A 25,948-nucleotide genomic window follows, 5' to 3' on the forward strand; every position below is an offset into this window, starting at 1 on the left:
CTGTCTGAAACCAGGCTAAGCAGCTTCGGCTCCCAGTGCACTACTTTGCCAGAATACTGAGATATGGGGGCATAACGCAAGGCCAGGCCCCGTGACTCACAGCATGCCACTGTGAGCTTTCACCACTCCCCCATGAGGCAAGGCCACACCCCTTTTACGCGAGTGTGTGATCTGAAGCCCCAGTCCGTTCCTGCTTCCCGGCGTGTGTGACATTAGCATATTTTCGCATATCCACTTCATACAATATCGCAGCAGAGACAGAAATAGCATACTTCTCTAAATCAGTTCCTACATTTTAAAATGTATTTCAGAAAAAAATATTTTAACTTTTATAGATTGGGTGAAAATCAACATTTCAGTTGGAATTAGCATGAAAGATTTGATTTTGAAAGGCACTGATTTCACTTAAATCAGATGAACATTTACTGTAATTATTCATAAATATAACACAAACATAGAACATTGTGGTTTATTTTTATATGTTTGAGGATATTAGGATTACAAGAAGGAAAGATTAAGGAATTCTCCACCAGCACAACCAAATTTGTGGTCACCTCAACTAAATGACATTATTAATATCAATGATTTCTTTAAACTATATTACTTTTTCTTTGGGTTCCACCAGACCCATACAAGCTATCCTTGACCTTTATTAAGACAATGTAGACACATTTAAATCCACTGGATCCTTTTTATAGTTTCTCCCCAGAAGGCTGATGCTGAGAAGTGCATGTGAAGATATATTTTGATGACTCACTAAACACCCATCGTTCAATACCTAAACCAAGGGATAAAATAGACAAAACAAAAAGAATAAAAACATGCTAATTATTTCACATTTATCTTAAAAATAAAATGTATTGGTTTGTAACACACCAGACTGTAAATAATAATTAAATGTATAACACCTAACAAAGACATCAGAATTATTTGATTTTGTACACATACAAGACATTTTATCTACAGATGCAGCAAGAGGTACTGGGACACAAAACCTTCTATTTTTTCTTCTGTGCATGCTCAGTCACGCGCTTACTAAAAGTTGCGGATAGTCTCCTTCCCTGTAGTGTGGTGACCAACTATAAATCCAGCTCCAACTTGCTAAAACTGTCTAAATTGATTGAAATGTGTACATACACTTTATATTAGTCTGTATACATTTATATTTATGAGGCTGATTCAGCATGGCATGAAAGTGCACAGAACACGTTCTGCGAATGGGCAGAATGGGTCGTGCAAGATCGCACGCAGCCCCTGCTATGCCTCAGCCTGATTGAGGGGCGGTGCGGGGGTGGGACGGCTGGCGTTCCCAGGAAATGTATCTGCCCCGTTTTCCGGGAGTGGCAAGGCCAGAGGCTGTGTCCACAAATGCAGTTTCCTGGCCTCGCAAGCCATCCAGCCTGAGTAAGCTATGGTATACTCAGCTTGCCCGCAGCCCGGCGCCATCCACCATTGCGACCAATGGTTGCGATGATGATCCCAGCCTGCGACCTCGGTTACAGTGCTGAGATCACAAAGGCAGCAGGGGGTGTATATTTGTATATTAGCAATGGAATTGCAAAGCTGCCTGCGTGCCTCAGCTGAATCACCCCTATGTGCTTTTATTTATGAAATTTATATATAAATGTATATATAAATTTCATAAATAAAACCACATAAATATAAATGTATACAGACTAATATACAGACTAATATACAGTCTATGTACATATTTCAATCAATTTAGACAGTTTTGGCAGACTGGAGCTGGAATTACAGTTAGTGGTCACCATACATGCAGAGACTTATGGGAAAATATAATTCTGAGATGACATTATATAATGTAAAGATTTTTGATTAATTTAACTTTTTGCTTTGCTGAAAAGCAAAAAGCTTTAAAGCACTGTAGAGACCAATGGATTGCTCCCTACAGTGTGATACATAACAATATGGGAATTAATGGAGAAGAGAATTGTGAATTGTGAACCTATAGCTGAATAGTGGACATACTTAAAAAATGTGGATTTTTTAAGTAAATAAAAATCATTGCAGAATAGGCCCCATTGAGCTGTTCATGAGTTACCTTTATGCCTCATGTCACTATAACCTAACTCTCAATATCAGGACAATGTTTGTAAAACCAGTACTGGCTTCTTGGGTGACTCAACTGGATTCAGCAAACAGCACATATGTTTTCAGAGCAAAGAGGCAGCAGTTTTTATTTTCAAATCTACCAAGTTGCCTGAGTTTATAATAAAGACTTGCATATGTGTAATTCATTGTTAAAATAGAAACAAAAGTCTATTACCCAGCCCAGCTACAGTATAAATGGTGGGGGTTTTTTTACTACCGGATGGCCAAGTTGATACTGTCAGTTGGCTCCCAAGGAATTGAAGGTCAGCTTTGGTGTACTCTGTGCCCATGATTCAATTTACCCTTGCACTGTGAGACAAGTGTAATAGGGCTTTTGATATGGCACCCTATCTGTCCCCTTTAAGGAGTTACATTGAATCCATGGTAGCTCTGTGGAAATCGAATAATCTCAATTGCTTTATTCATTTGTTGAGTAGAATTGAAAACTCCTTGGGCCTGATTCAGAGCCGTTCGCTATTTGCGGTCGTTCGTTTAAAAACAAGGGGTGGCTATTCAAATGATCCGTTCGCAAATTGCAGTCTGTTCACACCTCTAAGTCTGAACGAGCGAGCAAAACATACGCTCGTTTATTTGTTAAAAACGCCCCCTGGCCGCTCGCACCATACGTCATGTCCGCTATTTATTAGATTAATCGAGTACATCGACCAGCGTATGAACTGCTCGCTATTCTTGTGGTTGGTTTTTGCTACCACAATCTTGCGAGCAGTTCTGGCTATAAAATAACCCAGTGACGTGGTCAATGACGCTGCTGTATTAATTATGCACACCCTTAAAACGCCCGTTTTGACCTTTAAGCACGCCTGCGTTCGGATCTCCACTCCCCATTTTCAAGCACCTTCCCCTGTTACCACCCACATACGCCTCATTCTGTCACTCAAAATAGCAGGCATTCGCTATATTGCGAGCACATGAATTTCGGCCGCACTGACTGACTGCACATGCGTATAACGATCCGTACGCATGCGCAGATGTGCGAACATCGCTCGGAACGAGCGTACCGCGCTAGCGAGTGGCTCTGAATGAGGGCCCTTGTTCCAAGACAGTCAAGATAGATGCCATTTTCCCGTTACTTTTTATTTCCAATAATTCATATTAGAAGCTATATACACTCCCAGATGAAATCCAGGCATTTATGGCAAAATACCACCTTCGAGATACTGTTCCTTTTTTAATTTGGTAGTAAGGGTAACATCTCTGTTCTTTGCCACTCCATTTTCGCCCCAGACTGTCATCCTAATGATCCCCATGAGGCTGCATGGGTGAGTAACCTGGGGTGTCCCTGAACATGGAGGATTTGGCTGCTGTTTGGCTTAGAACTGCAAAGGCCTCAATAAACACTGCCATTACAGTGACCCATTATAAGGTATATTTCTGCTGGTATCTGGTCCCTGAGAGGCTACATAGATGCTGCTTTCCCATACTTGCATCTTATGCTGGTGTCAGTGATTTGGCACTTTCTAGCACACCTGGTGGTCATGCCCTAAATAATTCAACAATTTTGGGAGGTGGCTTGTACTGTGATCAAATGTCTTACTGGTCTATCTATACCTATAGGTCTTGCCATTGCTATGCTTAACTGTCCCACGAAAAGCACATTAGCAAGCATCATGATTAGCCGATTATTCATGTTTGTCCTGCTGCCAAATCTTTAATTTCCCAACAATGGAAACAAACCACACCTCCGGTTAGGTCAGCCCTGAGTAAGTGATTGGGATTAATTGGTTCCATACAGAATAACTTGATCCCTAAATTTGAGATTTGGGGACCTTGGTTCCATTTTATTAATGCCCCATAACCTGGATCTTGTTAGATCCTTGCTATTTGTCTGTCTCCTTTTCTTTCTTAATTTTTTTATGTGTCATCTTCCCCTCTTTCCGATGTTGCTTGCTTTCTTTTGCCAGAGTCTGGTGCCCTGCCCCCCATTCCCTATCACCCTCCTGCATTTGCGCCTCTTCGCTCCTTTCTTTTCTTCCCCTTTTTCCAGTTATATATTGCAAAATCCAACAAATGTCTGCACTGGTCACTGTTTCCTTGTTTCCTAATGTACACTACAGTGTTTTTGTCTAAGAGTAACCAAATTTGATAATGCTATAGCACAGGTTCTCAAACTCAATCTTCAGGACCCCAAACAGTGCATGTTTTCCAGGTCTCCTAACAGAATCACAAGTGAAAAAATTAGCTCCACCTGTGGATCTTTTAAAATGTGTCAGTGGGTAATGAGTACTCCTGTGCACAGGGGTGTCTTTAGAGAGGATGAGGCCCGTGTGCATCCCCTGACACGGACCTCCTCCTCTCACTCCGGTGTCCGGCAGCCGACTGACGCGGCTGGCCGTACACTGCAGAATCAATAGACTCTGGGCACTAGAGCGTGCCCAGGGTCTATTGCACATGCACAGATTGCCGGGGATATGGCACGGCCACCATTTTCTCCAGCAATCTTCTCGCAGCGCATGCGCAAGACACCGGTAAAATTGCTGTGGTGGCCCTTTTCCAGTGTTTGAACAGCACTGGGAGACCTGAAGCGGGACTTCGGAGAGGTAAGTATGACAAAGTATGGGTGCAGGGTGTGCGGTGTGGGCACCCCCTGGACCTGGGGGCCCGTGTGCACCACACACCCTGCACCCATTATAGATACACCCCTGCCTGTGCACCTGCTGGGTGACCTGGAAAACGTGAACTGTGTGAAGTCCTGAAAACCGAGTTTGCAAACCACTGTGGTACAGTAAACAGTATGTTTTCAAGCAATTTTTGTTATTGATTTTAATAAAAAGACTTAAAAAAGTATATTATATATATTAATATATAATAATTAAGTGAATAAAATACGAAAACTCCCCAAAATCCCTATTTAATCACATATCTACTGTAACTGGTTCATGTTTAATATCTCTGTCTTTCCTCATTAGCTGCGCAAATATGCCAGTCGGCAATGGTTGCTAATGCTACTGTTTAACAATGACCACATGCACTTTCCGAGGGGTCTATGTACTAAGCCTTAGAGAGAGATGAAGTGTATGGATAGTACCAACCAATCAGCTCCTGTCATTTTTCAAACAAAGGCTACCTTCTCTAGCATGTGTTACCCACATTTCTTAGACTGTAAGCTCATATGGGCAAGGCTATATTTAGTTTTTGTTTCATATCAGTGTATGTACAGTAATTTGCTTGTGTCATGCCATCATCCCCTCTATGTAATATTGTAATAATAAAAAATAAACATATGATAAAATATTGTAGTAAAGCATTACCTGAAACATTTCAGAAGCCAGTTTAACTTCACTGAGCAGGACTTCTGGAAAAACATGCACAGATTCAAATGTACCACTGAGAGAAAACGATTCAAATTTGGTGGAGGCGGTTTCTGCAGCTACATCACATGTCTCCAGACTGCTACACTTCAATACAGTACACACCTAAACAAAAATACAAGCAGGTATTGTAGTATATATAGTAAGATACAAACATATAAAGTTGATCTCATTCTTACATTTACATTTGAAAGAACAATATAATATTTGATTTTTAGGATAAATTACAATTTCATTAACTTATTATTATTTTTTTAAATCTGTTTATTGAACAGCAAAATGAAATTTACATTATACATATCAAGAATAAAATACAATACAATACAATACAATATTTGAGCAGTCATCTACATTATTTCTTAACAGAAAGCAAAGATAGAGGGCCTGGTTCAGACCCGGACGGTATCTGCAGTCCGTACGCAATTGCCGATGGTTGATAATCTGCGCATGCATCACAGTACGCATGCGCGAACTACACTGTGTGATTACAGATCCCTCGCTCGCCCACCAAAACCAGTACAGCAGAGTGAGTGACAGGGTAAGCTGTTTGTGGGTGGTGACAGGGGCAGTCCAGTAAAAACGGGGGAGTGGAGGTGCAAACGCAGGCGTGCCCGAGTGTTTCAACGCTGTTTTAGAGGCGTGCATAATTATCAGGCAGTGTCATAGTACACCAGCCAATTTACTCCTATGTTTTCCTCGCAATGCTTGCGGTAAAAAATAGCTACCACAAGCACTGCGTTCCCATCCGATAGTGGTCGATTTAATGTTTTCATAAACTTCCAGTAGATGACGTGGGGCAGTGGGCGGCTCTGCATACGCTAAGGGGGGTCTGTGTACACAAAGTGAATGCTCGTACAGGTACGATGGGCGTGCCTATGCCTTGGCGAGCGATCGCTCCTTGCCGTGTCACTTTCAAATATTTGCATACACATCATGCGAGCATACGCTCATAGCGACCGGGTCTGAATCAGGCCCAGAGGTTGCTGTTATAATTTTATATTTTACAATTGCATAGATAAAAGAATATGAATAGAAAACTTTACAAATGTGGATAAGGTGTGAAATTAAAGTATCAAAACAGCAATATAGCGCAATAATTTACCCATGTCGCAATGGGAACTAACTAGGAAGGGGCAAGATTAATATCCTAAGGAGACCAAGAAGTAATATACAATTCAAAACACACCAAGATGAGGGGCCATGTCCAGATACAGATACAAAGCAAGCTGTAATAGGTGTCCCATCACTAGTCAGTAACAACGTATTGAAATAAAACAAAATGATCCGGTTAGAGAAATTAAAATTGAGCATGAGAATACATTAAGTGAGCTGTCGCAACAGAAGCCACTCCGAGTGTATGTTCAAAAACCTTCCAAATGTTAGTCTGGGTTTGAGTAGGCAGACATTCAATATACACTTGCCACTTTTTGAAAAAGGCCAAGACTGCTTTTTCAATATTAAAAGTAGCCATACGCCTTTCACAATAAAAAATGTCTAGTAAAGAGATCTTCCAAATACTCAGCGTGGGAGAGGATCATGAGATCCAATGCTTAAGTATCAATTGCTTAGCTACTGTCACTATAACCATCAAGGAGGGTTTCCAAGGACCCAAAGAGGATTCTGCCTCCCAGGTGGAGAAGTCAGCAAAAAGAAAAGCAGTATCATCCTTAGGAAGTTTTAGTTTCAGTGTGGAGTTTAAGATTCATTAACTTAATTACAAAGCTAAGTAAACTTAGAATATTGCGTAATCTATGATTAATGATTTCAACTGCAACATTTATAAAAGTCTGGAGTTTTCATAAGTTTTTTAAGTAGAGGAGTGTGAATATGTAGCCACAGCTCATCTAATAGTGCTACATATAATAACATACAGTCATTGTGTTTTGATATAGTGATTGGTATACCATCATTCTAGATAACTTTTCATGACCTGCACCTGGAGTTCTAAGTGCTACCATTTACTATCTCTTAGTAAAAATCTAAAACGTTGCTCACAAGTGTATCATGTAAATGTGCAAGTTTTCCAGGAGGATCTGCAGTAGTGATGATTTCCAATAAACAAATATTAAAGTCTTAAATATACCCCTGTGATCGACAGAGAGGCAGTTGGTGACAGGATCGGTAGAGAGTGATGGGGGGAGATAGAAGGTGATGGGGAAAGTGACAGGGAGAGGCAGTGTGAGATGGGGCTACAAGCACAAGGGGATGTACTTTGATGGGGGTAAGAACACAGCGGTCTTTGCTCTGTATGTGAGAGGTGGCCACGCCCTCTTAGCTTTCCTCAGTTCGGCACTCGGGTAGACATGCTCTCACCAAGTGCCGAACTACCTGTGAGCTGCCTCTAAGTCACAGACAGCTGTCTGTGAATAAGAGCGGCCTGTGAATCTGCAGCAATATGCAGCAGTGATCATCAGTGCTGATAGGAAGCAGGACTCCCCTATAAGGGACAGGTCCCTCAGGTGGTAGGACCCACCCTGCTCCCAGTGCTGGCGAGTCGTCCGACATTGGTCAAAATGGTCGAACAACAGGCCATGAGAAAACTCATTGCTGATCTGGGCAGCAGTAGGCCTCTTAGTCTCCAGGGGCCTTGGTGCAGTACACCAGCTGCACCACTGGTAGTTCTGTCCCTGGGTTGGACCCTCTTTCATATCTTAATCATGAAATAATAATTGCTGGCCATCTGAATCTGTTCTAACCATTCTACCAGCTAGGATGGGGAATGTATCATATACATTGCCTGGAATGAAATTGATCAACGCTCTTGTCAATTCATGAACCACATTCACACTATAAATTAAGGTCACAATTTTACTTACCCAGAGACCCCCCTTTCAGAGTTACCAGTGTCTGGTTCCAATATGGAAACATTAAAGTACCGAGGGTGGGTACCTGTAGAGGAATTTATGTGGTCTGTCACTACAGTACATAGCAGTTATTCACTAATGGTTCACAACCCTTTAAAGCATACGCCCATTTTGAACACATTAACAAAATAAATGCAGCAACATTGTTTACAGGAGTAAAAGGGAAGTAAGGAAATAGGGTTGGCAGCAAACATCAGAGAGAATAGTTGATTACCTCCACATAGAAGACTTTATGTGGCCCATGGAAGCCTTCGTAAGCACCGAGTATATAAACCTCATCATTTCTCTTTTCCAACATGCTATAGCTCAGGTGACAGCACAGATTATTATGGCAAACTGTAGCAATGCTTTGTGGTTCTTTGAGCTCAGTCAATGTAAACACATCAAGGAAAATTTTCCCATTGAAAGTATTATTACCCAGTAAAGGTTTCCCAATAGTAGATGCATACAGATTCCAGCTGACAGGTGACCATGTTGTGCTATTTCTTGGGTGTGTGTTTAGTTCTGACATCACCAACCGTCCCTCATTGGTATCTTTGTTGTAGTAATATGGTCCAAGTTTATCTGGTGAAAATACGCCACTTCCTTAAATAGATAAAAGTAGAGAACATGTTTTTGAAGATTGTACATATAAAATTTGCACATACTGTACCACTTTTCTGCTTGCACCTGGGAAATCCCCACCACACTGTTATTCAGTGTCAGTTGTATGAAGAATAACTCTTATTTCTCTATCTAAGCAATTTTCTATGCTTTGTTTTCTTCCAAACTGTATGTCATGTGCTACAGATACAGTATATTGTTTAATTTTTTTGGAAAATAATAGGATAATCTGTTATTATAAAATTTAAACCACAAAACATACCCTTAATTGTATCCTGCGACTTCTAGCATTCATAAGTATACCAATTACAGTAGTGTGTACTATAAAAAATGTTAGCTATTTTTAAACCCTACATATAAATCTACACCAAACTGGAGCTGGGCTAATATACTGTATTTAATAAGCATTCGATACAATATAACACCTACTAGCAATGCCTAAAAAGGAAGGGAACATTTGCTAACCCTCGAATATCAAGAAAATAGCAATTAAAGCTGCTCTGTTGAAGGGGCTATAATAATTTAACTTCAACATTTTTTTGTATTTTATTTTCAGTCAATTATTGCCCTTTCTGTAGCCCAGTTCCAAAAGTTTGGGCCATAAAAACTATTTTGTTTTTTGTTTACAGATTTTAACGGAAAGCCAAGCCTATGTGAAAGCAAGCAACCGCATGCTGTAACTCCTGGTGACTCAGTGAGAGAGATGAGCATCCTAAATAATTTTTACTGAGTTTCCTTCCTTTCACAAAGGGGACAGTGGGCCTGATTCAGAGCCGGACGCTATTTGCGCTCGCTCGTTCAGAAAAAGGGGCCGGCTATTTAAATTGAGCACTCGCTCTTTGCGGTCCGTTGACGCCTCTATGAGCGAGCGAACGAAACATGCGCTCGCTATTTTGTAAAGACGCCCCCTGGCCGCTCGCATCCTACGTCATCTCCACTATTTATTTGATTAATCGAGTACATCGAAAGGCGTCTGAACTGCTCGCAGTGCTTGTGGTTGGATTTTCCTACCGCAATCATACGAACAGTTCAGGCTAAGAAACAACCAAGTGACGTGGTCGATGACGCTGCTTTGTTAATTATGCACACCCTTAAAACGCCCGTTTTGACCGTTTGGCACGCCTGCGTTCGGATCTCCACTCCCCGTTTTCAAGCACCTTCCCCTGTTACCACCCACAAACGCCTCATCCTGTCACTCAAATTAGCAGGCACTCGCTATTTTGCGAGCGCACGATTTCCGACCGCAATGATTGGTTGGCGCATGCGCATTACGACCCATACGCATGCGCAGTTGTGCGAACATCACTCGGAGTGAACGAGCGGCCGCTTACGAGCGGCTCTGAATCAGGCCCAGTGATTTATAGGAGATCAATTAACTATGGCTCTGATTCAGATATGTACGGTATTGCACAGATGTAGGGAAGCGGCTGTGCAATACTCTGTGCAATACTGTACAACTAATATGCTAATGCCTGCAAGAGGTGTCTGAGGAAAATAGACGCCTCCGCCTGGCATCGCAGACACAGCATCGCATCAACATCGTGACCATTGGTAGTGATGTTTCTGGCATCAACCATCTGAGTAGCCTGAAGCCTACTCAGACTGGCCACCTCCTGCCCGCTTGGGAGGCCAGGAAATCTGCATCCTCCAATGCAGACCCTAGCCTTGGCAATCCCAGGCTGACACATAAATAAATGGACCTAAATGTAAGGCTATTATACATTTATCTGTATTGTAAAGCCAGCACCAGTCTGGGAGTCTACATTGTGAAGCCACAACAGACTTAGCAAGGGGTTCTACATTGTAAAGTCACTACAGACTTTGGCAGTTCTGCACTGGCAGTGACCACCAAAGACTTTGGTGCAGGTGTCTGCACTGTAAGGCTATCACAGACTTTGATGGGGTGGGGGGTGAGAAGGTCTGCAATATAAAGCTATTCTATTAATGGAGGAATACACTGTAAAGCGATAAACAAGATGCTCTTTATATGGGACAGTGGTCAAAAGGCTGTACACTGAAAAATTGTCAAATGGTGATGCACTGCCTTTGATTATAGCATTTTGAAATTGATCATATATTATGGGTAATGTAAGCCACGCATGCCTACATACTTTGACCATGCCAATAATTCATTCAAATTGTGTGATGCAGCCTCCTCCCTGATTTTTATCATCCCAAGTTAGTGACCCTCACATATTTAATGGGTACAAACATTGCTGCCACCAACCCACCCTATAGAGAGCACAGTAAACTCTCTAAGGCATGCTTTATTTTGTTGTTGTTGTTCATTCTTGCAGCAGTATTCACCTATTTATTGTTATAAACTGTATATCTATAGTAAGTATTTTTTCTAGTAGCACGAACTTGTAGGATGGTGGATTTATTTTTCTTTTCTTTAACTGCGTTTAAAGCAGCTACTTATCTCCTATAATATGCAGTTCAGGAGGACCAAAATTAATATGTAAATATAAATTCAGCTTTTGTAGACTTATATGTTTAACTTATTTCTGAAAGTATATAATGGCACTGCTGGGACTCCTGCAGCTAATTGTGCCATGTCGGGGCAGAGGGGAGTTAATGGGCCTCTTTATGGCATCAATCGATCAGTGATAATAGTGACTTTGGCTTATTGCTAGTTGGCATGTCAGCTAGCAATTCATCACTAATGTACAGTAAGCAAATTATTACATTTATTACTGCTAAAAAGATGCAGGTCAGATGAACATGTACCAGTAACCCTCAACACAAATCTAGCCCCTGGCAAAATCTGTAAGTTTAAAAAAATAAAAGAAAGAATATATTATATCTCCCAATTGTTTTCTTATTAACCATTCCCATAAAGTAGTCTATGAAAATTAAATTACCACATTAGATGTGCTGCATATTTTGTTATTAATTTTACTAGGGAAATAGAGACTTTCCAGAAGTCTTTCTACATTTATAGTCAATGATCAATTGAACTTTTAGACTATACACGTGGATGCATTGAATATTCGTATTTCCAGCATGAAGCTCTTGTTAATAACTTCTGTGTTATTCTGCTCCCTGGTGGAGAGCTTCTAAATTGCTGCTTTGGAGTATTTCAATCAGACCAGTTTACACTTCTGCGGTATTTAAGCAGTAATGCAATTATATTGCTAAATACTTATAAAATGCCTGTCTTTTTTGATATATAGACAGCTATCAGTTTGTTGACCTAAAGGCAAAAAAGAAATACATTAATATCATACCTGTCATTCCCAAGCTAATGTTGTGTATATTGGATGACAGCAGATTGGACCCCATTGCCATTGCCCATGATGAGTGAAATTGGATAGCACTATAGTGAGGGAGTGAATTAAACCATGCAGTTGTGAATATAATGGTGTCCACCATGTGCTGGGTAACTAAGGTTACAGCAGGTTTATAGAACAATATATCATAACAAATGAAAATTCCAAACTTCCCAAATGGTGTCTGGAAAGTACTGATCTCTGGTACTTTTGGGACATTAAACTGTCTTTCACCAAAGAAGAGATGATACTGCAAAGAAAGCAAAAAGAAATCATGTTATTTTATAAGCCTCGGCTACATATGGAATGTATTTCCTATTCATTATTCAGTAGGTGTCAAAAACTCAAATTATAGTATAGTGAAGATAAATCCAACTAAAGGATTCCATGCATAAGTGTTTATTTTATGTGCATAATGCATGTTTTTATACCTACAGTATCAATACATGTCAAGCTACAGAAAAGCTTAATACAAATATATGTTATGGGACTGTGTAATATTTGGAGGTTCAAGATGTGCTCAGGTCGCCGAGGTGGAGCGGGTACTAATTACCCCACACGTTGTTGGAGGGGCCCGGGTCTGTCAGCGCCCCTCCCTCCCTCTTACCTGTCAGCAGCCTCTCTCAGTAGCCCAGCATACACTGATGTGTGCTGGGTTGTAGTGAGGTCAGGGAGGCTGCTGCTGTTGTCTCCTATGTCTATGCAAGGGTGGAGGGGGGAGCGATCACACAGATCTAGGGATAGCCATCAACCATTGATAGTTGATGGACACCTATGGTAACTTCTAATGGTTGATGGTTTTGCCATCGATGGCAGAGATCCAATGTTCTTCTTCCATCTTCCCAATGCTTTTTTGTCTTTTTCGTCAAGATAAAGCTTAGCCCCGCCCCCAACAGCCACTAAGCCCTGTCTCCTATTTTGAGACAGCGGTAGCCATCAAGTAGTGCAAGTAGTGTTGGTAACCACTGACAGGAACCATCGATGGCCAGCCCACTGATGGCCGGCCCTACACTGATGGGGCCTTTTTCCCCAATCACCAATTTCTTTCTATAAACACTATTCTATCCTTTTATACTTCACTGTTTTAATTAAATAATTACCAATATTTTATTATATGAACAATAAAGGTTATGTTTTAATTTAAGTGCATCGAACAACAACAATTCTTTTTCCTTTTATTTTTGATGTAATCCATTCTTCATTGAAAGATAGCACCTCCTGTCCCATATTTGAGTATATCTAAATAATTGAAGTGATTTTATATATAAGGGGATAATTAGTATATATACACTTTTTTGATTTTCATGAGAACTAGTAGCGGATGATATAATTTCTCACACTATTGAATATTGCTTGACCGAAGCATCATTCCAATAATTCAGGTGGCTCTGCAGCAGCTTTCTGGCTGCAAGATACCATTCCAGGCACCATGCAACCAAATGCAGGTTCCATTGGTCAGCAACTGTGCCACCCCTCAGCCCTGCACCATGGATGGCAACTCCACTCGCACACTCATAGTTACGACCCTGTCACCATGCCTATTTATCAATTTCCAAGTAACTGACCTTGTGATAACGTGCTGCAAGTTTTCCCTCAGGGTCAAACACAACAGTGGTATCATAGAAATAATGTCCATCTTGAGGACATTGGGAATCACAAGCAGTGCATTGTTTCTTGTCTCCAAAGTTTGCAACCAAGTAAATGTCATTATTTTTTGCCATGCAACTCAATCTTTCTTGTACTGGTGCTCGACCAAACCTAAATACATTTTCATTAAAAGAGGATATCTGTTAAAATTAAATTCACATAATTAATAAGCAACTTTTAAACAGTATTTTAATATAATTGTATTTTTCTTGAAAATGAAACAAATCTGTATAAAAAAAGTGTTTGGTTAATTCCACATTATTTTGAGTGCCAGGTCTATACCAGCATGTGCTGCTTCTCATACATAGACAATTATACATCTAAAAGTTAACATTATAAAAAGGTTTAATAATTGTGATAATATGTAATTGCTATTTAACAAACTTAAAATCTCCAATGCCATTCTGCCAGCTAATTAGGGAAATCACATGCAGCATGGTACAAAAAGAATGCTGAAACTGATCAACTTAGACTTAAGATTGGAATCCTTTAGATATTGATTGGGAACAGGAAATATGGCCATACATTGACAACATCTGTCCCAAATTGTTGTCCTTAACAAGAGAGGCGTTTCAACCAAAAGTGGTCTTTTAAGTGCAGGGATGGGGTTTTGTCAGATAAGGACTACTTCACATGTCTAAATGGATGGAGGCATGTGTCTGTATCTGTGATAATTGTCCAACTATACTAAATGTGTCCTGTGGACTGAAAAGCCTGACCTTAAATAGGTAAAACACATCTGGCCAAACTGAACTCAGGTCAAACTGTGGATCTGCCTATGTAGGGGTACCTTATGCATAGTATCTTGGACTTTTATGAACATATTTTACATTACACACCAGCAGTGGTCCCTTCCTCTCCTCATTCCAGCAGCAGCCCTTTCCTCTCCCCATCACAGCAGCAGCCCTTTCCTCTCCCCATCACAGCAGCATCTCATTCCTCTCCCCATCACAGCAGCAGCCCTTTCCTCTCCCCATCACAGCAGCAGCCCTTTCCTCTCCCCATCACAGCAGCATCTCATTCCTCTCCCCATCACAGCAGCAGCCCTTTCTCCTCTCACCATCACAGCAGCAGCCCTTTCCTCTCCCCATCACAGCAGCAGCCCATTCCTCTTCCCATCAAAGCAGCAGCCCATTCCTCTCCCCATCACAGCAGCAGCCCTTTCCTCTCCCCGTCACAGCAGCAGCTCTTTCCTCTCCCCATCACAGCAGCAGTCCTTTCCTCTTCCCATCACAGCAGCAACCCTTTCCTCTTCCCATCACAGCAGCAGTCCTTTCCTCTTCGCATCACAGCAGCAGCCCTTTCCTCTCCCCATCACAGCAGCAGCCCTTTTTCCTCTCACCATCACAGCAGCAGCCCTTTCCTCTCCCCATCACAGCAGCAGCCCTTTCCTCTTCCCATCACAGCAGCAGCCTTTTCCTCTCCACATCACAGCAGCAGCCCTTTCCTCTCCCCATCACAGCAGCAGCTCATTCCTCTGCCCATCACAGCAGCAGCCCTTTCCTCTCCCCATCACAGCAGCAGCCAATTCCTCTTCCCATCACAGCAGCAGCCTTTCCTCTCCCCATCACAGCAGCAGCCCTTTCCTCTTCCCATCACAGCAGCAGCCCTTTCCTCTTCCCATCACAGCAGCAGCCCTTTCCTCTCCCCATCACAGCAGCAGCCCTTTCATCTTCCCATCACAGCAGCAGCTCTTTCCTCTTCCCATCACAGCAGCAGCCCTTTCGTCTTCCCCATCACAGCAGCAGCCCTTTCCTCTTCCCATCACAGCAGCAGTCCTTTCCTCTCCCCATCACAGCAGCAGCCCTTTCCTCTCCCCATTACAGCAGCACCCCTTTCCTCTCCCCGTCACATCAGCAGCCCTTTCCTCTCCCCATCACAGCAGCAGCCCTTTCCTCTTCCCATCACAGCAGCAGCCCTGTCCTCTCCCCATCACAGCAGCAGCCCTTTCCTCTTCCCATCACAGCAGCAGCCTTTTCCTCTCCCCATCACAGCAGCAGCCCTTTCCTCTCCCCATCACAGCAGCAGCTCTTTCCTCTCCCCATCACAGCAGCAGCCCTTTCCTCTCCCCATCACAGCAGCAGCCAATTCCTCTTCCCATCACAGCAGCAGCCTTTCCTCTCCCCATCACAGTAGCAGCCCTTTCCTCTTCCCATCACAGCAGCAGCCCTTTCCTCTCCCCATCACAGCAGCAGCCCTTTCCTCTCCCCATCACAGCAGCAGCCCTTTCCTCTACTCATCACAGCAGCAGTCCTTTCCTCTCCCCATCACAGCAGCAGCCCTTTCCTCTCCCCATCACAGCAGCAGCCCTTTCCTCTCCCCATCAAAGCAGCAACCCTTTGCTCTCCCCATCACAGCAGCAGTCCTTTCCTCTTCCCATCACAGCAGCAGCCCTTTCCTCTTCCCATCACAGCAGCAGCCCTTTCCTCTCCCCATCACAGCAGCAGCCCTTTCCTCTCCCCATCACAGCAGCAGCACTTTCCTTTCCCCATCACAGCAGCATCGCTTTCCTCTTCCCATCAGAGCAGAAGCCCTTTCGTCTCCACATCACAGCAGCAGTCCTTTCCTCTCCCCATTACAGCAGCAGCCCTTTCCTCTCCCCATCACACTTCCTATCACAGCAGCAGCCCATTCCTCTTCCCATCACAGCAGCAGCCCTTTCCTCTCCCCATCAGAGCAGCAGCCCTTTCCTCTTCCCATCACAGCAGCAGCCCTTTCCTCTCCCCATCACAGCAGCAGCCCTTTCCTCTCCCCATCACAGCAGCAGCCCTTTATCCTCTCACCATCACAGCAGCAGCCCTTTCCTCTCCCCATCACAGCAGCAGCCCTTTCCTCTTCCCATCACAGCAGCAGCCCATTCTTCTTCCCATCACAGCAGCAGCCCTTTCCTCTCCCCATCACAGCAGCAGCTCATTCCTCTCCCCATCCCAGCAGCAGCCCTTTCCTCTCCCCATCACAGCAGCAGCCCTTTTTTCTCTCACCATCACAGCAGCAGCCCTTTCCTCTCCCCATCACAGCAGCAGCCCTTTCCTCTTCCCATCACAGCAGCAGCCCATTCTTCTCCCCATCACAGCAGCAGCCCTTTCCTCTCCCCATCACAGCAGCAGCTCATTCCTCTCCCCATCCCAGCAGCAGCCCTTTTTCCTCTTACCATCACAGCAGCAGCCCTTTCCTCTCCCCATCATAGCAGCAGTCCTTTCCTCTTCCCATCACAGCAGCAACCCTTTCCTCTTCCCATCACAGCAGCAGTCCTTTCCTCTTACCATCACTGCAGCAGTCCTTTCCTCTTCCCATCACAGCAGCAGCCCTTTCCTCTCCCCATCACAGCAGCAGCCCTTTCCTCTCCGCATCAGAGCAGCAATCCTTTCCTCTTCCCTTCACAGCAGCAGCCCTTTGATCTTCCCATCACAGCAGCAGCCCTTTCCTCTTCCCATCACAGCAACAGCCCTTTCCTCTTCCCATCACAGCAGCAGCCCTTTTTCCTCTCACCATCACAGCAGCAGCCCTGTCCTCTCCCCATCACAGCAGCAGCCCTTTCCTCTTCCCATCACAGCAGCAGCCCATTCTTCTCCCCATCACAGCAGCAGCCCTTTCCTCTCCCCATCACAGCAACAGCCCTTTCCTCTCCCCATCCCAGCAGCAGCCCATTCCTCTTCTCATCACAGCAGCAGCCCTTTCCTCTCCCCATCACAGCAGCAGCCCTTTCCTCTTCCCATCACAGCAGCAGCCTTTTCCTCTCCCCATCACAGCAGCAGACCTTTCCTCTCCCCATCACAGCAGCAGCCCTTTCCTCTCCTCATCACAGCAGCAGTCCTTTCCTCTCCCCATCACAGCAGCAGCCCTTTCCTCTCCCCATCACAGCAGCAGCCCTTTCCTCTCCTCATCACAGCAGCAGTCCTTTCCTCTCCCCATCACAGCAGCAGCCCTTTCCTCTTCCCATCACAGCAGCAGCCCTTTCCTCTCCCCATCACAGCAGCAGCCCTTTCCTCTTCCCATCACAGCAGCAGCCCTTTCCTCTCCTCATCACAGCAGCAGCCCTGTCCTCTCCCCATCACAGCAGCAGCCCTTTCCTCTTCCGATCACAGCAGCGGCCTTTTCCTCTCCCCATCACAGAAGCAGCCCTTTCCTCTCCCCATCACAGCAGCAGCCCTTTCCTCTCCCCATCACAGCAGCAGCCCTTTCCTCTCCCCATCACAACAGCAGCCCTTTCCTCTTCCCATCACAGCAGCAGCCCTTTCCTCTCCCCATCACAGCAGCAGCCCTGTCCTCTCCCCATCACAGCAGCAGCCCTTTCCTCTTCCCATCACAGCAGCAGCCCTTTCCTCTCCCCATCACAGCAGCAGCCCTTTCCTCTCCCCATCACAGCAGCAGCCCTTTTCTCTCCCAATCACAGCAGTGGCCTTTTAATGGTAGTTTTGAACAAATTATGTATTCAAGCTATTGAAAAAGCAGTTTCTGCAGCTAAGTGCCTGGGACTCACACAATTGCATTTTTCTTTGCCAGACTAGGCATGTGCAGCTACTATAATTGCATGTTAAACTCTTACTGCTAGACTTATCCAGTGCCTTCCATACCAGAAGCAGCACATTCTGAGCAACTATAAGGAAGCTGTGGACCTTCCACTGGATTCATTTGACGTGATTTATGGTCTTAGCATCTTGGCCTTCCTTTGCCTGAGTAGCCTCTTCTCTGCTTAGTATAAAATGTTATAGACTGAACACCTTTGAGTTTTTTAATGATACTTTATGTACTGTACCCAGTGGAAAATGATGATCAACTAATATTAGTTTTTTTCATTCTCAGAATATCAAAGGCAGCATATTTAATGTTGACAACATCATGTTCTAGAATCCTATGGTTGAGAGTTAATATGATCACATATACACATTGAAAACCACATGTGCATCTTTGGCCATAGACAACAACAACAGCCTTACAGTTGATATATTGTATTGTCAAATTTTAACTGGTTTACCAAGATAGTCATTGATATCATGTTTTGTTTTCATCATATACTTACAGCCTTTACAGTTTCTACAGAGGTACCGTACAAGCCTTACAGTTTAGTTTCTCTCCATGATGTTTAAACAAAGAGAATATTGACAAGCATAACTCAGAGGTTTATTGATATACACCAACTGATTTGGACATTCTCCTCTTGATTGTCCTCAAAATCATTGTCCAGACAGAGAATTGACCAATGTTTCTGCAGTATTATCTTGAGAACTTTCTATTCTGTGCCGAAATTACCTATGGTTTTCTTTCGTCTCTCTTCTGTTGTTAGGAAAGATGAGAGTATCTCTGTTTTTATTCTTGAAGTGAGATGCTGGGCTTTCTTTATAGATTTCTTGCTGTATCCATGTTCCATTAGCTTTTTGGTCAGTTCCACACATATCTGTTCGTATTTCGTGTTGTCAGAGCGACTCAACTCGAAGAACTCATCTTTCGGAATATTATGTTGGAAAATGTGAACAATCATTGTTTAAGAGGCTATTGGCGGCCGAGTTCTTCCTGTCTACAATTAAGGTAACACATTTCAATATGTGAATCTGGAGGTAAATAAAGGTGATAGATTCCTTGCTGATCACATGGATTAGATTTAAATTATGGTTGTCATCATTCATATTTTGATGAAATTGAGTAATTCTTCCTCTGCACCACTTCAAATACCGAACACATCATCAATGGACCTTAGTCATGGTAGGATTCCTCTCATCTGTATATACAATTTATCTCAAAAAGTTAAAATTTAAAAAGTACCATATAGCATTTATTTCAGGCTGGTGTCCCAAACTGGTATACAGGGATTTAACATCTAAGGTTAGAAGCTAATGATTGTCATGTAATTCATCTTACTTGGGACATCAGAAGTACCCTGCAGGTATGGAAGACTGGTAGCATTTTGCCTAAGATGTGAATTGAGGAAGGTGTCTTCTTGTTCTGACTGTCCTCTGATACTAGAAACAATTGTTCTTCCTAGTGGGTTATTATTATTCCTATGCACCTTTGGCAGCATGTAAAATCTTGATAGTGTAGGATTAGAAGTCTCTAGGTAAGCACAGTATGCTCTTGTTTCATGATAGTTCCTTTCTTCAGTGCTTGATTGATAAGCCTACTACAAAATATCTGTCATTATTAGTTGGGAGAAATACAAGTTGTCTATAGCAGGTGTTGCTTCCCAGCTGTCTTTATGCCTCTTTCAGATAAAGTTCTGTAGGCCAGATAATTGAATTATGTGACAACCATTACCTAGAGCTTCTGGTCCAAATTGACATAATAGCATCAGAGACAAACACAGTATCAGTATATGTGCTTTACATGGCACAAGGCAGGGCAGATCCATGTATTCAAGCATGGACATTTGAGCTACTGTCACCACCTTCCAACTTGAACTAGTGGCCAACTAATGTGGCCATTATCTGATCTCTCACATTAACAAGACATTTTCGCCAACAGAACTGCTGATTACTGTATGTTTTTTGTTTTGTGCACCAATCTCTGCAAATTGTAGAAACATTTGTGATTGAAAATCCCAAGAGATCAAGAGTTCATAAATACACAAAACAACCATTTCTCACACCAACCATCATTCTACAGTCAAAGTGATTTGGATAACATTTCTTCCCAATTCTGGTGTTTGGTCTGAACAAAAACTGAACCTCTTTGACATGCACATGCTTTTATGTGACATACCATGTGTAAATGATAAATATAGATATACTGTATCTTTTTAAAATAGATAAGAACAGTATACGTAATATTACTTATCAGATAATATACACAAGTGACTTAAGATGTGTATTATAAAGGCAGTGTCATAAAAAAATAATCAGAACAGAAAATCTGTCTTAGTACATTCATTGTAATAATGGTTCTTACCTCTGTGGGTCACTGCATGGAGTCCAGTTGGATGTAGGGTCAGGTATATCCTCAAGATAAGGATATACAGCTTCTCTGCTGAGATCAAAGCAACATATAGCATACTCTGGAGTGACAATGATATGTGCTCCCTGCATTGAATAGAAAAACAAACAAGGGCTGATTCTAAGTTGGATGTAGAAGTGCAGTGTCCATTGGTGGTCACCTATATGCGACTTTATGCAAATGCAAATACAAACTCTTTCCCATGTGTACATCCGAAAGTGCTAGGACTGAGGGCCTGATTCAGAGCCGGACACTCTGAAAGAGCGCTTGCTCTGAATCAGGGCATTTTTTTTTTTGGTGCGGCCTCCTGGCCGCTTGCTTAGCTGTGGGTGACCACCCACAGCTATTGCAAGCGGCCAGGTGATGGTCGCGATGGTCTCGACCATCGCGACCATCGGGGCTTGCAATGAGACCCTTGTGGTAGGGTCTCGTTCCCGCAAGTCCCAGTGAGCTTTCGGCTCTATTAGAGCCAGAAGCTCATCCACTGCAGTGGGGCTGCACCCAAACGGCAGGCGTTCCTTCGGGAAAGCCTCCATTTGGCCAGCCATCCACCCTGCCTGCCTCCAAAACAGGGCAAGCTGTCAATCAAAATCGACAGCTGCCCCGCTTTGGTGCGAGACTCGTAGCGACGGAGCGCCCATCGCTAGTCGGGTCTTGCACATGCGCACATTGGAGCCGGCCAAACATCGACCCGCTCGCGAGCACCTAGCGCTTGTGAGCGGGTCTGAATCAGGCCCTGAGGCGTCCACTTTTAGCATCTGCACACACAGTAATGCAAATTGGTGCATCCTTAGACACCACCAATAGTCGCACCATAGAAACTTGCACAAGCCATATGGCAGGTGCAGTTTCTCCATCTGTCTATGGCAGTCTAGGTCTGCAGCTGTGTGTCTATGAGTGCAGCAGCTTTCACTGACATGCCTGTGACACTCCAATAAAACGCCCACTGTATGGACCATTTTTGCGGGCATTTTTAGCCACCTCCCAGTCACCGCACAGGAATGGCTATCACTGTGTAATGAATGTGCCGTAGAAGTTTTCAGGAATTTTTGCACATGCGCCTTTGCAAAAAATCATTCAACTACATAAACATCGGCATTGTGTGTGGCTTGAGTGCGGCTCAGAATCTGGAAGCAATTCAAATGCTGGTGACATAAGTGATTTGCTGTCAGAACACTTTGAATGGCAACACATCAAGACCACATCAGCATTATTTTTCCTCACGCCCCCTAAGAGTGCGCACTAAAATTAGCAACGTTGCTCTACTGTAATTACTAAGAGACATGGAACAGCAAAAACATTTCTTGATCATAGCATATGGGAGAATGGGCCTTATTCAGAGATGGGTGCAATGCTCATGTTAACATAGTTAAGCACAAAGTTGAGCAGATCAGAGATATGTGCATGTGTCTGAGTCCCACTGCCCATGTAGCAACTTTTGTTACCATTGGCGACTGCAACGAGAATTTGCCCGCAGCGTGATTGACAGTCAGGGAGCATTTGGGGGAGGAAAAAGGGGAGTGTTGCCCCAAATGCAGGAGAGTATCAACCGTTTTGGGGTGTTTCGCAGACTGCGATCCCATACACAGTACAAATTGTTGGTACAGAATACGGAGTGTGCTATGATGCTGTCTCCATGATGCTCCTGTACTGAAACATCAGTTCTTTACCAAGATGGCCGCTAACAGTGCTACTGCGCCATCTTGCCACTGTGTTTGAGCGCCACAGTACTACAAGGATGTGTTGTACACAACTCTGGGGAAGACCTCAGTTATTCCACATATACCACTGTTCTCATATATAATTGGACAGTCCGCTGGATGCTCCACTCCATCTCCGCTGTCTGCTGATGCTACGGTGAGTACGGCTGTACAAAACTGCACTGCAATAAACCCAAACTCCTGGTTATGTCTCACTGCCTGGTTTGCCTCAGCACTAATTCCACTGGTGTTAGCTATTGTTCACTTTATACATACCACAGGATAGTACACACATATTAACACAAATGGCTCTGGCATATCTGTTTCGGCAGCCATTCTGAGTAGCCATAGGGTTACTCAGAGAAAGGGGAAAGTGACTGCGCTTACAGAAAATGCCCAATAGGTATTAATTAATAAAAGCTATGTGCCCCATAAAACACTTAAAAAATAATAATAATAATAATAATAATATTAATATCAATATTCAAAATAGATGCCATGAAAAGGAATACAGTTAAAAAACAGAATATTTTAATGATAAATAACTGTATGTTCCTAACTGCACCATTCAAAGAACGACACTTTGTTGAACATTTATACAAGGTGCAGGTATATACAAGTTATAAGTGGTTTCTCTCACCACAGGGATTATAAATAACAGCGGGTCTCTAACTACCAGCATACATGGATATATTAAAAAAGATATAAGGTGGCCGGACATCTAGTTTTTCGACTGTAATAATACCCATTGAGAACTGTTTGAGGAGAAAAAACATTTTGGATCATTTATTGATTTTTAAGACCAGCCGGACGCGTCTATACTAAGTCAATAACCAAAAAAACTTCTGGTTCTTTATTATCAAAAAGCTCTTAGTGGCTACTTTTGAAATGTGATCTGCTTATATAGCAACATAAATAGAGTAACATTGTTTTTTATAACCAAAGAACTTTTAGCAGCCGTTTTGAACTGTGCTTAATCTATGTATAGCAATATAAATAAAGCAATACTGTTTCACACTATATGCAATTATTGTTTTTAGTATTATTTTTATGACTATCATTAAAAATTCTGGGCCTGATTCAGACCCGCTCGCAAGCGGGTCAATGGCCGAGCAGTGCACACACGAGCCCTGGAGTGAGCAAGAAATCACTTGCTCTAGCGCTCGCATCCAAAAGGGGCGGCTGTCGATGTTGATCGAAAGCTTGCCCCGTTTTGGAGGCTGGCAGGGGGGGTGGCTGGCCAAACGGAGGCATTCCCAAAGGAACGCCTGACATCATGAGTGATGTCAGTGGTGAGCTTCCAGCTCTGTTAGAGCCGAAAGCTTACTGGGGCTTGTGGGAACGAGACCCTACCACAAGGGTTTCGTCGCAAGCCCGATATTTGCGACCATCGCGACCATCACCTGGTCACTTGCAAAAGCTGTGGGTGGTCACTCACAGCTATTCAAGCAGCCAGGAGGCCGGTTTAAAAGAAAAAAGCGGCCGCCCTGTTTCAGAGAGAGCCCTCGCTTTTTGTGAGCGGCTCTGAATCAGGCCCTCTGTTTTTTACTGTATTCCTTTTCATGACATCTATTTTGAATATTAATATTCTTATTATTATGTAAGTGTTTTATGGGGCACATATCTTTTATTAATTTATCCCTATTTGGCATTTTCTTTAAGAGCGGTCACTTTCTCCTTTCTTTGCACGTTACTGGTTAGCAACCACAATTACTGCAGCTAAGAAAACTGCCAGGAATATAGGAAATAAATATTGGATTTAATTACATTATATATATCTGTAATCTATTTTGAAGCCTCGAGGCTATATATTTCTATCTGTGTTTTCTCTATAGGGTTACTCAGAACCTGATCTGCGTCCAGTGCTGCATCTTTGTACTTGGATTTGAGTAGCTGTTGGTGGGCACCTCAATGCAAATACCAGCAAGTGTGCCTTTTGTATATTTTTGCACAGCTGATACATACAAAGTCGCAGCCTCTGCAGCATTAGCTTACAACTTTGAATCTGGCCCAATGTTCATTAGTGTTTAACATAGAATAAAATGGCCACAAGCTAAATGGAGAGCTGCCTGCAGTGTGAGGCTTAGTAAACCAGTCAAGAGGGTTGGGTACAGGATCCCGACGGTCACAATGCCAAGGGTCAGAATACCGACAACGGAATCCTGACAGTCAAAATGCTGACAGATTTTGGTAATAAATCTAACCCCTATCCTAACCCTAATCTACCCCTCCCGATGCCTAACCCTAACCAACCCCTCCCACAGCCTAACCCTGACCATCTCCTCCCACAGCCTAACCCTAACCATCCCCTTTCGCATCTTAGCCTTAACCGTCCTTTACTGCAGCCAAACCCTAATCCTAAACCTAACTCTAAACTCATCGCCAGAATCTGTTGGGATTGTGACCATAGGGATGGGGCTGTCGGTAATGTGATAATCTGCATTCAGACCGTCAGGATCCTGACTACATACCAGTCAAAATACAGTCTGCACATTAGAGAACTTATTAATAAGATACCAATCATACTATTTATTAAACTGAAAGAAGATATAGAAATTTCTGTACAGTAAGTAGAGCACACTTGCTATCATGTATGAGGGTCAGCAATAACTGCATTGCTGCTTATTGTTAACTAAGCAGTGTATCTTATTATTGATTATATGATTATACTGTATGTATATTTTAATGTTACATATTACACTGTTATATATAGACTTTTTTACTGCATACTATCAACAAACAAAATCATTATTACCTTTTGAGCTGCTGTTATAACTGCGGTTTCCAAAACATCTATATTTTTGTTCATAAGAGCCAATGCTTCCTCCTCTGTTACAGATGCCTGACTTGTGTCTGGAAAAAACGGTACATGCTCATAGACTGCTGCAATGAATTTATCCTGGGTATAGCTTAAAGATATACAGTATGCCACATAAATAAAAATGCTAGGTAGAGTCATGGTCTACCTAGTCTGCTGAAGTGTGTTAGGACAAGTCAGAATCTTTTCTCATCTGGTAATGTCGTAAATGTGGCAGAATTAGGCAGAGATTTATCTAGGTCAGCTATGATGCTGCAATCCTGGAAAATCCCTAAATAGAAAAAACAATAATACTGTGTTGTGAAAATTGTGGCCAAGATTTGCCCTGTCCTGTAAACCTGTTGTGTGACTGTCATTAAAGCTGTCTGGAAGCTGACGCTATTTTATTCTTATTATTATTAAACACAAGCATTTGATGTGTCCTACTAGTATATTAGGGATGATTATGAGACATGTTCAAACAACTTGAATTGGAAACACAACACATGTTACGTACAAGTAAAAACAGAAAAGGGATAAAACTCATACATCAAACATCAGTGTCTTGTATCCTTAATATGATACTGTCTTTTTTTACCAGAGCCGTAACTAGACATTTTGGTGCTCTGTGCCAGAAAGAAAATTGGTGCCCCCCTTACTACCTATTCAAAATGTGGACAGTGCACTCCAAAGGCATGTG

The 25,948-nt window shown here is 42.9% G+C and overlaps 1 protein-coding gene across 1 annotated transcript; it reads right to left on the bottom strand.

Annotated features, from left to right (window-relative positions):
* Window positions 1-455: 455 nt before the first annotated feature.
* LOC148543039 (pantetheinase-like) lies at window positions 456-25,501 on the bottom strand. The gene is made up of 7 exons (XM_088451547.1): window positions 25,207-25,501; window positions 20,707-20,837; window positions 13,746-13,938; window positions 12,139-12,430; window positions 8,520-8,890; window positions 5,382-5,546; window positions 456-778 (listed from the first exon to the last, which is right to left on the bottom strand). Exons 1-7 carry the CDS (start codon window positions 25,408-25,410, stop codon window positions 653-655), a joined length of 1,482 nt encoding a protein of 493 aa, XP_088307673.1. The 5' UTR covers window positions 25,411-25,501; the 3' UTR covers window positions 456-652.
* Between the last annotated feature and the right edge of the window lie 447 nt (window positions 25,502-25,948).

Source organism: Taudactylus pleione, unplaced genomic scaffold, assembly GCF_031769625.1.
Source record: "Taudactylus pleione unplaced genomic scaffold, aTauple2 ptg000006l, whole genome shotgun sequence".
Taxonomy (NCBI): domain Eukaryota; kingdom Metazoa; phylum Chordata; class Amphibia; order Anura; family Myobatrachidae; genus Taudactylus; species Taudactylus pleione.